The sequence below is a fragment of the Doryrhamphus excisus genome, linkage group LG15 (assembly GCF_037039965.1).
Source record: "Doryrhamphus excisus strain RoL-2023G ecotype Guam linkage group LG15, RoL_Dexc_Guam_v1.1, whole genome shotgun sequence".
Lineage (NCBI taxonomy): Eukaryota > Metazoa > Chordata > Actinopteri > Syngnathiformes > Syngnathidae > Doryrhamphus > Doryrhamphus excisus.
In genome coordinates, this window is record NC_136371.1 from 17,835,516 (window position 1) to 17,850,000 (window position 14,485).

A 14,485-nucleotide genomic window follows, 5' to 3' on the forward strand; every position below is an offset into this window, starting at 1 on the left:
CTTAAGGTTGCTGGTTCAATCCCTTGTTTTTCTTTTGGAAAAACGCTGACGTATTTTCCCAAAATTCAACATCACAACTTCCGTCCATCCATTTTCTCTACCGTTTATCCTCACGAGGGTCGCGGGGGTGCTGGAGCCTATCCCAGCTGCCTAATATCGCTCCATAAGCCGACCAAAATGGCCGACTTTTTGGTGCGTCTGCTCATGAAAGACACGCCTGCCAAATGTATTTATTGGCATGTCTTCCAGAGCGGCGTTGGGGTTTTTCCAACAATGCCAGGACTTCCCTCCCGGGCTATTTATAGCGCTCATGCAGGTTTAATGGCGGGCAAGCGGGGGGGGGGCTCCCATTCAGCTTCTGGCGCTTGTACCGTCGTTTTTTTTTTGTCAGGATGTGTCGTGGTTTGGGTAAGAGGGCTATTAACAAATGGACGGCCGCCTCCTTCATCTGGCGATTGGAGATTATCCCGGACGCCATGACGCCTTCTGCATCATCAGCAATGTGATTAGCGGACTGGTGTGAGCACAAATTGTACGTTTCGTCTTACATGAAGCTCACAATTTGTGCGTGCAAGTCATGTTAGCATCAGAGTTGTCCAAAGTGCGGCCCTGGTGCCTTTGTGGGACGCGGCTTTTAAAAGAAATGATAAATCAGCAATAATTGTGAGGAAAAACGTCTTCATATTATGAGAATATTGTTGTTGTATTATGGGAACAATTGTTATATATTATTTATAATTTTATAATTCATTTTATAATATTATGGGAAACAAACAACAATAAATACATTTGTAATTTTTGTAAAATAAGGTTAGATTTTTTTAGAATAAAATAATATTACAAGTAAAAATAATGTAATTTTAGCAGTAAAATGGTTGAAATATTGAAGAAAAAAAAGTGATAACATTATTTTTGGAAAATTAGGTTGGCGAAAAAGGATAATATTAGCGGAATAAAGTCATGATTGAGAAGTTTCAATTATCAAAAAGTCCAATTTTTACGGGAATAAACCAATATTATGAGTAAAAACAATAATTTTAGGAGCACAGAGGTCAAATAGCAAGGTAAAATTACATAAAAAAACATTCAAATCAAAATACTATGGGAAATTTGAAAAATTAATAATTAAATAATTTAATTTCAATAATTTTACTTTTTTTTTTAATAATTAAAGTTGTAATTTTTGGAAAATAATTAAGAGAAAGAAGTAAAAAAAAAACCCTGTAAACCTGTAATATTAAGAGGAAAAATAATGTCATTTTAGAAGCAGTGAGTTGAAATATTAAATTTTTTAAGTAAATTTTGAGAAACAAATTGTTATTGTGAGAAATTTAAAAAAATTGGTTGTGGAAAAAGATATCATGTTATGAGAATAAAGTCAAAATATGATGAGAATAAAGCGATAATATTACGAGAAGAAAATGTAGCAAGAAGGTGTGTGTCTCCCCGGTCTAGATGACCCAGACGGACGGGCAGCACTTGTGGAGGATGAAGCATTTCAACAAGCCGGCCTACTGCAACGTGTGCCACAGCATGCTGCTGGGCCTCCGGAAGCAAGGCCTGTGCTGCACCTGTGAGTACCCGCCGCCGCCACAAGAGGGAGACAGAGCTCAGTGTGTCTGTGTGTGTGTGCGTGTCCTTCCGCAGGCTGCAAGTACACCGTCCACGGCCGCTGCGCCAACAGGAACCCGGCCCCTTGCGCCAGAACCTACGTCAAGTCCAAGAAAGAGACAGGGGTACGCCGTCGTCACGGCAACGCTCCCCAATAGTGTGTGAGTGTTCCCCGGTTCTTTCAGGTTCCGGCGCACGACTGGGTGAGCGGCAACTGCGACTCCAGGAAGTGCGACAAGTGCCAGAAGAAGATCAAGAGCTTCCAAGGCCTGACGGGCAAACACTGCGTGTGGTGCCACGCCATGGTGAGCAACGCAACCTTCAGTCGCATTCAAGGACGTTTCAAGGTCACCTCTGTTTTTCAGCGGCACGACGCCTGCGCCGCGCAGGAGCCCAGCGAGTGCACGTGCGGCCCGCTACGAGACCACATCCTGCCTCCCTGGGCCGTCTATCCCGTCATCAAGGTAGATGCCGACAACAAATACGCAGAATCATCAAAGTAGAAGGGATAGGAGGAAACTAATGGGGGCAGAGCATGCTAACCATGCTAACCATGCTAACCATCCCAATAAGAAATCACATCACGTTAGCTGAAAACTTTGATTTTGTCCCCAAGGAAAGGACGGCCAACAACGGCTGCTGCGCTCAGACGGACGACGCCGAGCTCAACACAACTCCCGACGGACAAATCCTTCAGGTTTTCTTCACATGTCCAACACCTCTTCTTCTTATTATTATTATGATTATTATGATTATTATTGTTAGAACATCAATTGTTGAGTTTTTGGTCTTTTATTGCCACAGATTAGCCCTGTGCCAAACACACACCCTCTTCTGGTCTTTGTCAACCCCAAAAGTGGAGGCAAGCAGGGGGAAAGGTCAGCCAAAACATTCCTTATTTTATTTTATTTTATTTTATTTTATTTTATTTTATTTTATTTTATTTTATTTTATTTTATTTTATTTTATTTATTTTATTTTATTTTATTTTATTTTATTTTATTTTATTTTATTTTATTTTATTTTATTTATTTTATTTATTTTATTTTATTTTATAAATAAAGAAATTATTATTTATCATATTACATTTTATACTTACAAATTTCCCCACGAATAAAGGCATATCTTAATCTCTTAATTATTATATTATATTTATATATATTATTTATAATTTTTTCCCCATTTCTGCTGTTTTTTTTCCAGCTATTTCAAATATAATAATGTATAATATTGCCATAATATTTTATTTTATTTATAAAATAAATACATTATTATTTATAATATTATTACACATTATATTATATTTATATATATTATTTATAATTAATATTTTTTATTTATTTATTTTTCCCCCATTTCTGCTGGGGGTTTTTTTCCAGCTATTTCAAATATAATGATGATATGATATAATGTTGCCATAATATTTTGACTTTATTCCCATAATATTATACATTTTTCGCCAATCAAACTTTATTTGTCCTATTTTCTTCTCATATTATGACTTTAAAAAGTCTTTTTCTGTAATATTTCAAATTTACACTATTTTTTCTCATATTATTATGAAATAATTCTTGTCCAAAAAATTTAATAGACTTTTTTTCTCTTCATATTTTGGTTTAATTCTGCACAAATTACACATTTTTTTTCCATTTCTGCTACTAAAATGACATCTTTTATTTTGAAATATTTTGACTTTATTCTTGTAATATTCTTGAAAAAAATGGTTATGTTAAATGATATTTTTTCACCTGTGATCTATGTAGCAAAAAGTGCTTAAATATGAATATTTGTGGAGTCATTGAAGCAAGAAGCGACCTAACGTTTTGTGTTTTGGTGCATTTCAGGGTCCTGCGTAAATTTCAGTATTTGCTGAACCCTCGCCAGGTGTACAACCTGTCCAATGGCGGCCCGGCGGCAGGGTGAGATGAGCGCGTATGATGATGATGAGGATGATGACGATGATGATGCTGACGTGGTCTGTGTGGTTGCCCCTCGCCCAGCCTGAGCTTCTTCAGGGACCTGCAGGACTACAGGATCCTGGTGTGCGGCGGGGACGGCACAGTGGGTTGGATCCTGGACGCCATCGGTGAGTTTTGTGGTCCGACGCCACGGCCAAGACGACCTTGTCTGTGTAAGGTCAAAGTGCACACGGGCTTTTGTGGCGTCTTCTCCGCTCCCGGCAGACAAAGCCAACCTGCTGGTGAGGCCGCCCGTCGCCGTACTTCCTCTGGGCACAGGAAATGACCTGGCTCGATGTCTGCGGTGGGGAGGAGGTAGGAGACAAAATAAGAAGCCTTTCTTCACTTCCTGTTGTGTTGCATCATCATCATACGCATCGCCGCTAAAGAGCGCTTTTCTTGTCATATTCAATATTATACTACTAAAGGTTTCCGATAAGTACTCACTAAATATATTTACTTTTTTATTCCGCATGTAAATATCTAATTATGAAATATTATAAAATACACACAAAGAGCATTTTTATCATTTATTCATGCATAATACATCTCATGTGATGTAAAAAGTCTATTTAAGTACTTTTACTTACTGTACTTATTTCAATACTACTACACTTTCATGTGTATAAAACTTGTACAGTTAATTTTAATAATTTATTCATTCGTCCTATTCTGTTCTATTTTTTATAATATTACGTACAAGTTCAACCTCATTTTAGTTATTTAATTATGATTAGATGTATATTTGGAATCTGTTCAAAAATTATTATTACGTTAAGTTTCATTATATTTTACTTGTCCTATTATATCATTTTAATATTATATACTAATTAAAAAATCTTGCTTTTTTAATTTTTTATTTTATCAATTTTATTTGTTATTAATTTTAACCACATATTTTATTTTCATTTTAGATTTTTGAATTATTTTTAATTTAAATTTAAGATTGTTTAAAAAAATTAAATTTTTAAATCTTAACTGTTAATTTTTAAAATAGTTTCTTTATTTTTTTAAATTAGTTTTAAAGTATTTTTTAAAAATTGTTAATTTTAACATTTTTTTTATTGTATTTTTTCTGTTTTATATTTTATTTACGTTTGTATTTAAAAATGTTGAACTTGTATGTAGAAATGTGTCAAGCAGAAGTATAATATTATACATAGTTTATCATTTTAATATTATATACTAATTTGCTCTTTTTAATATCTAATTTAAAAAATCATGCTTTTTAAATTTGTAATTATTTTTTTATTTATTTAATTTTTTATTTTATCTATTTTATTTGTTATTAATATTAAATGAATATTTTATTTTCATTTTCAATTTTAGAATTATTTTTAATTTAAATTTATTTTAAAAATGAACATTTAAAAATCTTAACTTTTAATTTTTAAATTAGTTGTAAATTATTTTTTTTAATTGTTCCTTTTATCATTTACATTTTTTATTGTATTTTTTCAGTTTTAATTTTTATTTATGTTTTTATTTAATGTATGTAGAATGTTTATTTGAGTAATTGAAATACAACCAGAAGTATATCATAATAAATAGTATATATTTATAATATATATAGTATATAATAGTATATATTTAAGCGTTACAAATGGCGGTAAAATGAATTTCAAAATAAACACCAGTCCTCCAATAAATGCGTACTAAAAGCTCCAGGATGAGAATGAGGAAACGCGACCGAACTTCCCGTTAAGACATGAAAGCTCATTTCAAAATAAAACAGGAAGTGAAGTGGGTCGCGTGGTGCGTTCGTGCGGCACAGGTAAGCAGGTGTTTTTTTCCCGGGTGCCGTGTCAGGGTACGACGGGGAGGACCTGAGTCGCATCCTCAAGGACATCGAGGGCAGCTCGGAGGTTCCGATGGACCGCTGGAGCGTGCGGGTCGTCACCGACGAGGGCCAAGAGGAGGGCGACCCCGTCCCGTACGAGATCATCAACAACTACTTCTCCATCGGCGTGGTGAGACTCCGCCGTCCCGGGCGGCCATTTTCTGTCCGGGTGCCGTGTTAACGTGTGTGTATATGTGTGTGTGCCGACAGGACGCATCCATCGCTCACCGCTTCCACACTATGAGGGAGAAACACCCACAGAAGTTTAACAGCAGGTGAGACTTGGCTCCTCCCAGAAAGGGCGTGGCCATAAAAGCAGCTAACCTGCGTTCGTGCAGGATGAAGAACAAGCTGTGGTATTTCGAGTTTGCCACGTCGGAGACCATCTCAGCTTCCTGCAAGAAGCTCGGCGAGAGTCTCAGCATGGAGGTGAGACCGCCACAATAAAAGCATCGCAGCAAGGCAACACGGTGGATTTGCCGTCTTGTCTCCAGTGCTGCGGGACGCCTTTGGACTTGGGCGGCTTATCTCTGGAGGGCGTGGCCGTCCTCAACATTCCCAGCATGCACGGCGGCTCCAACCTGTGGGGTGACACCAAAAAGGGGGACGCCAAGGGGCCGAGCGCTACCGACGAGCCCGACGTCATCGTGGACCCCGAGATCCTCAAAGTGACCGGACAAGGTACTTGGACCGGGGAGTCCGAAAACCTGAAGGTGAAAATCCCACTCATGGATCCTTTGCAGACCTCAGCGACCGCAGGCTGGAGGTGGTGGGCCTGGAGGGCGCCATGGAGATGGGCCAGATCTACACGGGCCTGAAGAGCGCCGTCAGGCTGGCCAAGACCTCGCAGCTCACCATCAGGTGACGCCTGTTGTTTACATGGGACGCCATGTTTTTGTAGCTAGCTAGCAGGCCATAAATTAGCCATAAATGCCATAAATTAGCATTAGACGTACGGGACTCTACCATTTGTGTTCCATCGTAGGGGAACGCTTTCCTCCTGATTCAACATACGTGAAAAAAATGATTTAGCATCATATTTTTGTCAGTCTTTCTGTATGCTACCTATAGCTAGCTACTTCCTGGTTACCAGAGAATGACATAAGTTAGCATTAGCCGTACGGGACGCTACCATTTGTGTTCCATTGTAGGGGAACGCTTTCCTCGTGACTGAACATACGTGAAAAAAATGATGTAGCATCATATTTTTGTCAGTCTTTCTGTATGCTAGCTATAGCTAGCTACTTCCTGGTTACTGGAGAATGACCTAAGTTAGCATTAGACGTACGGGACTCTACCATTTGTGTTCCATTGTAGGGGGAACGCTATCCTCGTGAGTCAACATACGTGAAAAGAATTATGTAGCATCATATTTTGGTCAGTCTTTCTGTATGCTAGCTATAGCTAGCTACTTCCTGGTTACTGGAGAATGACATAAGTTAGCATTAGCCGTACGGGACTCTACCATTTGTGTTCCATTGTAGGGGAACGCTTTCCTCCTGATTCAACAAACGCAAAAAAAATTATGTAGCATCATATTTTTGTCATTCTTTCTGTATGCTAGCTATCAGGCTACTTCCTGGTTACTGGAGAATGACCTAAGTTAGCATTAGACGTACGGGACGCTACCATTTGTGTTCCATTGTAGGGGAACGCTTTCCTCGTGACTGAACATACATTAAAAAAATTATGTAGCATAATATTTTTGTCAGTCTTTCTGTATGCTAGCTATAGCTAGCTACTTCCTGGTTACTGGAGAATGACAAAAGTTAGCATAAGATGTACGGGACTCTACCATTTGTGTTCCATTGTAGGGGAACGCTTTCCTCGTGACTGAACATACATGAAAAAAATTATGTAGCATAATATTTTTGTCAGTCTTTCTGTATGCTAGCTATAGCTAGCTACTTCCTGGTTACTGGAGAATGACAAAAGTTAGCATAAGATGTACGGGACTCTACCATTTGTGTTCCATTGTAGGGGAACGCTTTCTTCCTGATTCAACAAACGCAAAAAAAATTATGTAGCATCATATTTTTGTCATTATTTCTGTATGCTAGCTATCAAGCTACTTCCTGGTTACCGGAGAATTACATAAGTTAGCATTAGACGTACGGGACTCTACCATTTGTGTTCCATTGTAGGGGAACGCTTTCCTCGTGACTGAACATACGTGAAAAGAATTATGTAGCATAATATTTTGGTCAGTCTTTCTGTATGCTAGCTATAGCTAGCTACTTCCTGGTTACTGGAGAATGACAAAAGTTAGCATAAGATGTACGGGACTCTACCATTTGTGTTCCATTGTAGGGGAACGCTTTCCTCGTGACTGAACATACATGAAAAAAATTATGTAGCATAATATTTTTGTCAGTCTTTCTGTATGCTAGCTATAGCTAGCTACTTCCTGGTTACTGGAGAATGACAAAAGTTAGCATAAGATGTACGGGACTCTACCATTTGTGTTCCATTGTAGGGGAACGCTTTCTTCCTGATTCAACAAACGCAAAAAAAATTATGTAGCATCATATTTTTGTCATTATTTCTGTATGCTAGCTATCAAGCTACTTCCTGGTTACCGGAGAATTACATAAGTTAGCATTAGACGTACGGGACTCTACCATTTGTGTTCCATTGTAGGGGAACGCTTTCCTCGTGACTGAACATACGTGAAAAGAATTATGTAGCATAATATTTTGGTCAGTCTTTCTGTATGCTAGCTATAGCTAGCTACTTCCTGGTTACTGGAGAATGACAAAAGTTAGCATAAGATGTACGGGACTCTACCATTTGTGTTCCATTGTAGGGGAACGCTTTCCTCGTGACTGAACATACGTGAAAAAAATTATGTAGCATCATATTTTTGTCATTATTTCTGTATGCTAGCTATCAAGCTACTTCCTGGTTACTGGAGAATGACAAAAGTTAGCATAAGATGTACGGGACTCTACCATTTGTGTTCCATTGTAGGGGAACGCTTTCCTTGTGAGTCAACATACGTGAAAAGAATTATGTAGCATCATATTTTGGTCAGTCTTTCTGTATGCTAGCTATAGCTAGCTACTTCCTGGTTACTGGAGAATGACCTAAGTTAGCATTAGACGTACGGGACGCTACCATTTGTGTTCCATTGGAGGGGAACGCTTTCCTCGTGACTGAACATACGTGAAAAAAATTATGTAGCATAATATTTTTGTCAGTCTTTCTGTATGCTAGCTATAGCTAGCTACTTCCTGGTTACTGGAGAATGACATAAATTAGCATTAGCCGTACGGGACGCTACCATTTGTGTTGCATTGTAGGGGAACGCTTTCCTCGTGACTGAACATACGTGAAAAAAATTATGTAGCATCATATTTTTGTCAGTCTTTCTGTATGCTAGCTATAGCTATAGCTAGCTACTTCCTGGTTACTGGAGAATGACATAAGTTAGCATTAGACGTACGGGACTCTACCATTTGTGTTCCATTGTAGGGGGAACGCTATCCTCGTGAGTCAACATACGTGAAAAAAATTATGTAGCATCATATTTTTGTCAGTCTTTCTGTATGCTAGCTATAGCTAGCTACTTCCTGGTTACTGGAGAATGACATAAGTTAGCATTAGACGTACGGGACTCTACCATTTGTGTTCCATTGTAGGGGAACGCTTTCCTCGTGACTGAACATACGTGAAAAAAAATATGTAGCATCATATTTTTGTCATTCTTTCTGTATGCTAGCTATCAAGCTACTTCCTGGTTACTGGAGAATGACAAAAGTTAGCATAAGATGTACGGGACTCTACCATTTGTGTTCCATTGTAGGGGAACGCGTTCCTCGTGAGTCAACATACGTGAAAAAAATTATGTAGCATCATATTTTTGTCAGTCTTTCTGTATGCTAGCTATAGCTAGCTACTTCCTGGTTACTGGAGAATGACATAAGTTAGCATTAGACGTACGGGACTCTACCATTTGTGTTCCATTGTAGGGGAACGCTTTCCTCGTGACTGAACATACGTGAAAAAAAATATGTAGCATCATATTTTTGTCATTCTTTCTGTATGCTAGCTATCAAGCTACTTCCTGGTTACTGGAGAATGACAAAAGTTAGCATAAGATGTACGGGACTCTACCATTTGTGTTCCATTGTAGGGGAACGCGTTCCTCGTGAGTCAACATACGTGAAAAAAATTATGTAGCATCATATTTTTGTCAGTCTTTCTGTATGCTAGCTATAGCTAGCTACTTCCTGGTTACTGGAGAATGACATAAGTTAGCATTAGACGTACGGGACTCTACCATTTGTGTTCCATTGTAGGGGAACGCTTTCCTCGTGACTGAACATACGTGAAAAAAAATATGTAGCATCATATTTTTGTCATTCTTTCTGTATGCTAGCTATCAAGCTACTTCCTGGTTACTGGAGAATGACAAAAGTTAGCATAAGATGTACGGGACTCTACCATTTGTGTTCCATTGTAGGGGAACGCGTTCCTCGTGAGTCAACATACGTGAAAAAAATTATGTAGCATCATATTTTTGTCAGTCTTTCTGTATGCTAGCTATAGCTAGCTACTTCCTGGTTACTGGAGAATGACATAAGTTAGCATTAGACGTACGGGACTCTACCATTTGTGTTCCATTGGAGGGGAACGCTTTCCTTGTGAGTCAACATACGTGAAAAGAATTATGTAGCATCATATTTTGGTCAGTCTTTCTGTATGCTAGCTATAGCTATAGCTAGCTACTTCCTGGTTACTGGAGAATGACCTAAGTTAGCATTAAATCTGCTTCCATTTTGTTTCTACGGCCTCAGGACCAAGAAAGCCTTGCCCATGCAGATCGATGGAGAGCCGTGGATGCAGCCGCCATGCACGGTAAAAACACGACAAAGCATTCTATTTTTTTCCCAGTGATGTTTCTCGCTATTCTTCTACTCGCTGGTGAAATGTTTGTGTTGTGCTTTCAGATCTACATCACACACAAGAACCAAGCTAGCATGTTGATGGCTCCTCAGGCTAAATCCTCCGGCTTCTTCAACTACAAATAAAGGCAGACGTTAGCTAGCATTAGCTCAGGGCACCATACGGTGGTATTTGTTAGTATTCTTACAAAATACATCAAAACTCAAATCCAAGGCTCAATTTAGGCATTTTTGTTTGGAATCAAAAAGGAAAATAAGATGCCGTAATTCAAAATGAATGTATGAATCATCCCTACTATAAGACAGTACCATGTGACTTCTCCCAGCCAATCACAGAGGAGGATGTGGTTAGCAGAATGAAAATGGAAGAAAATCATACTGATATAATTTTTAAAAATTTAACGATAATTGTGTAAAAATACCAAAAAATGTGTGCTTAAATTTTGAAATTTTACTAATTTTCCCCTAATTTCTATTTAATAAGTTTTTATCAGAATACAAATGTTACTAGAGTTGCGGAGAGCACCACAGGATTGTTAGTATTCTCCTGGTATAAAAACTAAAACTAAATGCGATAATTTTCCCTTTTTTTCACCATGATTTTTATGATATTTAATATTAGCATTAAAGTAAAACTAAAACAAAAATATTATGCATTTCTATATAAAATCAGAAATGAAAACAATGGAAATAAGATGCCATATTTCACAATGAATGTATCACCCTTTATTGTCCGATCTAACAGTACCATGTGACTTCTCCCAGCCAATCACAGGGTTAGCAGCATAGAAATCGAAGAAAGTTTTAATGTAATGATAATTTGTTAAAATACATACAAGTTAAGAATTGTACAATTTTTGCTCTAATTTTTATTATATTAAAAAATAGTCAGAAGACAAATACTGCTATGTTTGCTGTACTACTAGCTAAGGGCACCATATAATTGTTAGTATATAAGACAACATAGATGTCTACATTGTTTTTTAAATATAACAATAATTGCTTAAAAATACACAAAAAATTGGGCTTAAAGTTGGGAATTTTAACAATTTTTTTCTATATTTTGATTATATCTAAAAGCATTTTGTCAGAATACAAATAATGCTACGGTTGCCGGACCTTTCTCCATTATTGTACATAGACCAGGTTTTCTAAATATATGACGTCATACTACAGAAACATGGAAAATGTTAAAAATAAAAGATGAAAAAATAACATTTATTCAATACAATCCTCCAATGCTGCTGTGTAGGATTTAGTGTGCTTGAGAAAAAGGTTCGCCGCTGCCTTTTCGATTGCTTTTGTCTGACTCGAGTCGACACACTGGGAGTGGTGCACACGTGCACTTTGCTAACATGTCGTATGTTGTTGTGTAGTTGTTCTTGTGGCTAATAAATCATAACATAAATAAGAATAATATGTTTGCAGAGGACCAGGAGCTGAGTGTTTGGTCTGTAATTGTGTGTTTGTGTTGAGGATGGATGGATTGTGTGTCAATAAGGCAACGATGTTGTCATTGTAAAGAAGTTTACGAATAAAAGGAGAAACGATGTGAGGATATTTGAATAGATAATATCATACTTAGATGATATTTCGCTCTTGTGACTGCCCCGAGTAAGCCAATGTGCAACTGTACTTAATAAAAAAACCACAAATTGGCACTTTTGTTTGTTATTCTCAACTATCGCCAACACTCAGGCAGGAAATACATTGTGATTTTGATTTTTGCCACAAGAGGGCGCCATTTACTTGCCTCCAGCATGACTTTGTACATACATTTTCTTTTCTAGTACGTTTTATAGACAAACTGTTTCACTAGCCTCTTTTCGTTGTTGTTGCGGTAGATCTCAGCACTCCTTGGAATATAGACGATCTTTGACTAGAAACCTCTAATCTTTGATTTGGTTTTTAACTGCAGTGAGTACTAAAACAGTCACAAAGAGCATCTTTGACTAGTATTTTGCAGTACGTCCTTAAAAACAGCAGAGTACTCCTGTCATATAGAGAATCTTTGACTAACTATTTTCAGTATGTCCGTAAAAACATCATCCAGGACATCCAGTGTGTATTTAAAAAAAGAAAAAGACCATAAACCAAATATATTGGAAATATCCGAGGTGCCACCAACGCAACTGGAATCCTGAACGAAACCCCGCCCACACAGCAGCTGGCCACGAGACAGCGAAGCCCCGCCCCCAGCTCGAGCCCCAGCAACTCCACGTTGAAGAGTTGTGGTTCTTCAGTCCCGACGGACGGCACTCTGTCGCCCGGTTGTCTGTACTGTTCGTCCGCTTCCCTGCCGGAGTAAACTTCCACGCTCTTTCTGACCGACTCGCGGCAGGCTGGTACCCCGCGCCATGACCTTCCGGAGGCTGAAGACGGTCCACTCCAACGGGCCGGCTTCCCCGGACACCGACGTCCACTTGCCGCCGTCCCGGTCGGACAGCTGCAGGACGAGCGTCTCCTCGGAGGTTTACAACTACAAGACGCTCGCTTACTCCGGAGGAACGCTGCCAAGAAACTACAAAAAGGTAAGAAAAAGTGTTTTAAAAACACCTGTTGACACTTTAGATGTCTGCTTGAGATAATTATTATTCATTTAGTTGTGAATAATTCGACGAATCAGCGTTCAATCGCTTAAGTTAAGCTAGCTGGGTGGTGCGTTCATGAGTTATCGGTTTGTTTGGGTTTTTTTTTTTTTTTTTAAAAAGAGGATGGTGTTGTGTACTCTTCGGTTTTCTGTTCTTCACCTGAATCGGTTTGTTTGTCTTGTGGGTCATCGGTTCCCACGATATTTTTATGGTTTTACTGATAAAACTCACACATAATGTATGAACATGACTATTGACTATGACTATTGACTACAAATTCCGTCGTGACGTCACTGCTGGTGTATGACGTCACGTCAACGTCCAAAGATGTAACCGAAGCTCCCGAGTGGTATTAGTTGTGGCTTGTTGTTGTTGTTCAACGGTTTGGAAAGTGGGCGTGGATTTTAATTCAACATTCATTGGCTGTGGAATTTATGGAATGATCTGTTCCAGGGTCAAATCGTCGTAAAAGTTTAATGAAGGATCAAAGTGTAAATAAAAGAGCTTCCTCCCTTTTGAAATATCGATGCTTTAAAAGCAGGATGCTTCTTTTCATCTCTTTTTCCTGAGCTTGACTGTTCCGCAAGTGTAAAAAGAAGTGAACCACGGTTGTTTATAAGGTGTAGAAACCTTACAAAACACAATTATCATGTGTCACGATGCATTCAGGTGCGTCTCGAAGTGTAAAAAGAAGTGAACCACGGTTGTTTATAAGGTGTAGAAACCTTACAAAACACAATTATCATGTGTCACGATGCATTCAGGCGCGTCTCGAAGTGTAAAAAGAAGTGAACCACGGTTGTTTATAAGGTGTAAAAACCTTACAAAACACAATTATCATGTGTCACGATGCATTCAGGCGCGTCTCGAAGTGTAAAAAGAAGTTAACCCCTGCTAATAACCCCTAATAGTTATTAGTGACGATGCGTTTGGGGACGCTCCAAAAGAAAGCCAAAGAAAAAGCAAAAAGATGCCACGGAATGAAGTGGTGTGTTCCAAATAGTGCGTGTGTGTTATGATATGTTGTGATGATATCATTCTTACGTGATTACGTCATTCATTAAAGATTGCGTAACATTTCGGGGGCCATGTTTTCCTGGACTTTGTCCGATGGTTGTCGGACTTTAGTAGCTGAGAAAGTCCACATCCGCACTCGAGGCCAACAAGGCAGCATTGTGAGCATGCAGGGTGTGTGTATGTTGGGGGGGGGGGTAGAGTTTTTGGGAATAATAACCGCTTTGAGCGAGACGTCTTGCGTGACAATTGAGTAAGTGTAAGAAAGTTTACGAGGCGGCGCCACAAAGCCACCTTTCACGGCAACGCGGTTGGAGGAGAAGAAGACCACGTGTGTCCTTGTGGACAAATACCCTCCTTATTTATTTTGGAGGGACGCGGTCCTGACCCCCGCCTCACTTGGACTCAATGTACGCAGTGTGCCGCACGCTCCTCCCGCCGGGAAGAGGCTCAGACCCGCGTGGTGCAGCACGGCACAGCGCTCCTGTCGTATGGAGGATCTTTGATCAGTGTTTATTTTGCACTAGATCCTCACAATACAAATACAGGATCTTTGACTGAGGT

The 14,485-nt window shown here is 38.9% G+C and overlaps 2 protein-coding genes across 2 annotated transcripts in view; both read left to right on the forward strand.

Moving 5' to 3' along the window:
- Positions 1–11,975, forward strand: part of dgkaa (diacylglycerol kinase, alpha a) — a 31,421-nt gene extending 19,446 nt beyond the window's left edge. The window contains exons 10-25 of the mRNA XM_078796474.1: positions 1,456–1,573; positions 1,648–1,736; positions 1,797–1,916; positions 1,977–2,075; positions 2,228–2,308; positions 2,416–2,489; positions 3,456–3,530; positions 3,612–3,697; positions 3,795–3,884; positions 5,379–5,539; positions 5,620–5,684; positions 5,748–5,838; positions 5,904–6,090; positions 6,153–6,270; positions 10,209–10,269; positions 10,362–11,975. Of these exons, the coding sequence (XP_078652600.1) occupies positions 1,456–1,573; positions 1,648–1,736; positions 1,797–1,916; positions 1,977–2,075; positions 2,228–2,308; positions 2,416–2,489; positions 3,456–3,530; positions 3,612–3,697; positions 3,795–3,884; positions 5,379–5,539; positions 5,620–5,684; positions 5,748–5,838; positions 5,904–6,090; positions 6,153–6,270; positions 10,209–10,269; positions 10,362–10,442 (1,596 nt within the window). The 3' untranslated portion in view covers positions 10,443–11,975. The remainder of the gene's footprint in view (positions 1–1,455; positions 1,574–1,647; positions 1,737–1,796; positions 1,917–1,976; positions 2,076–2,227; positions 2,309–2,415; positions 2,490–3,455; positions 3,531–3,611; positions 3,698–3,794; positions 3,885–5,378; positions 5,540–5,619; positions 5,685–5,747; positions 5,839–5,903; positions 6,091–6,152; positions 6,271–10,208; positions 10,270–10,361) is intronic.
- A 416-nt stretch (positions 11,976–12,391) lies between these two features.
- Positions 12,392–14,485, forward strand: part of tamalin (trafficking regulator and scaffold protein tamalin) — an 11,473-nt gene continuing 9,379 nt past the window's right edge. The window contains exon 1 of the mRNA XM_078796480.1: positions 12,392–12,847. Coding sequence (XP_078652606.1) covers positions 12,674–12,847 — 174 coding nt within the window. The 5' untranslated portion in view covers positions 12,392–12,673. The remainder of the gene's footprint in view (positions 12,848–14,485) is intronic.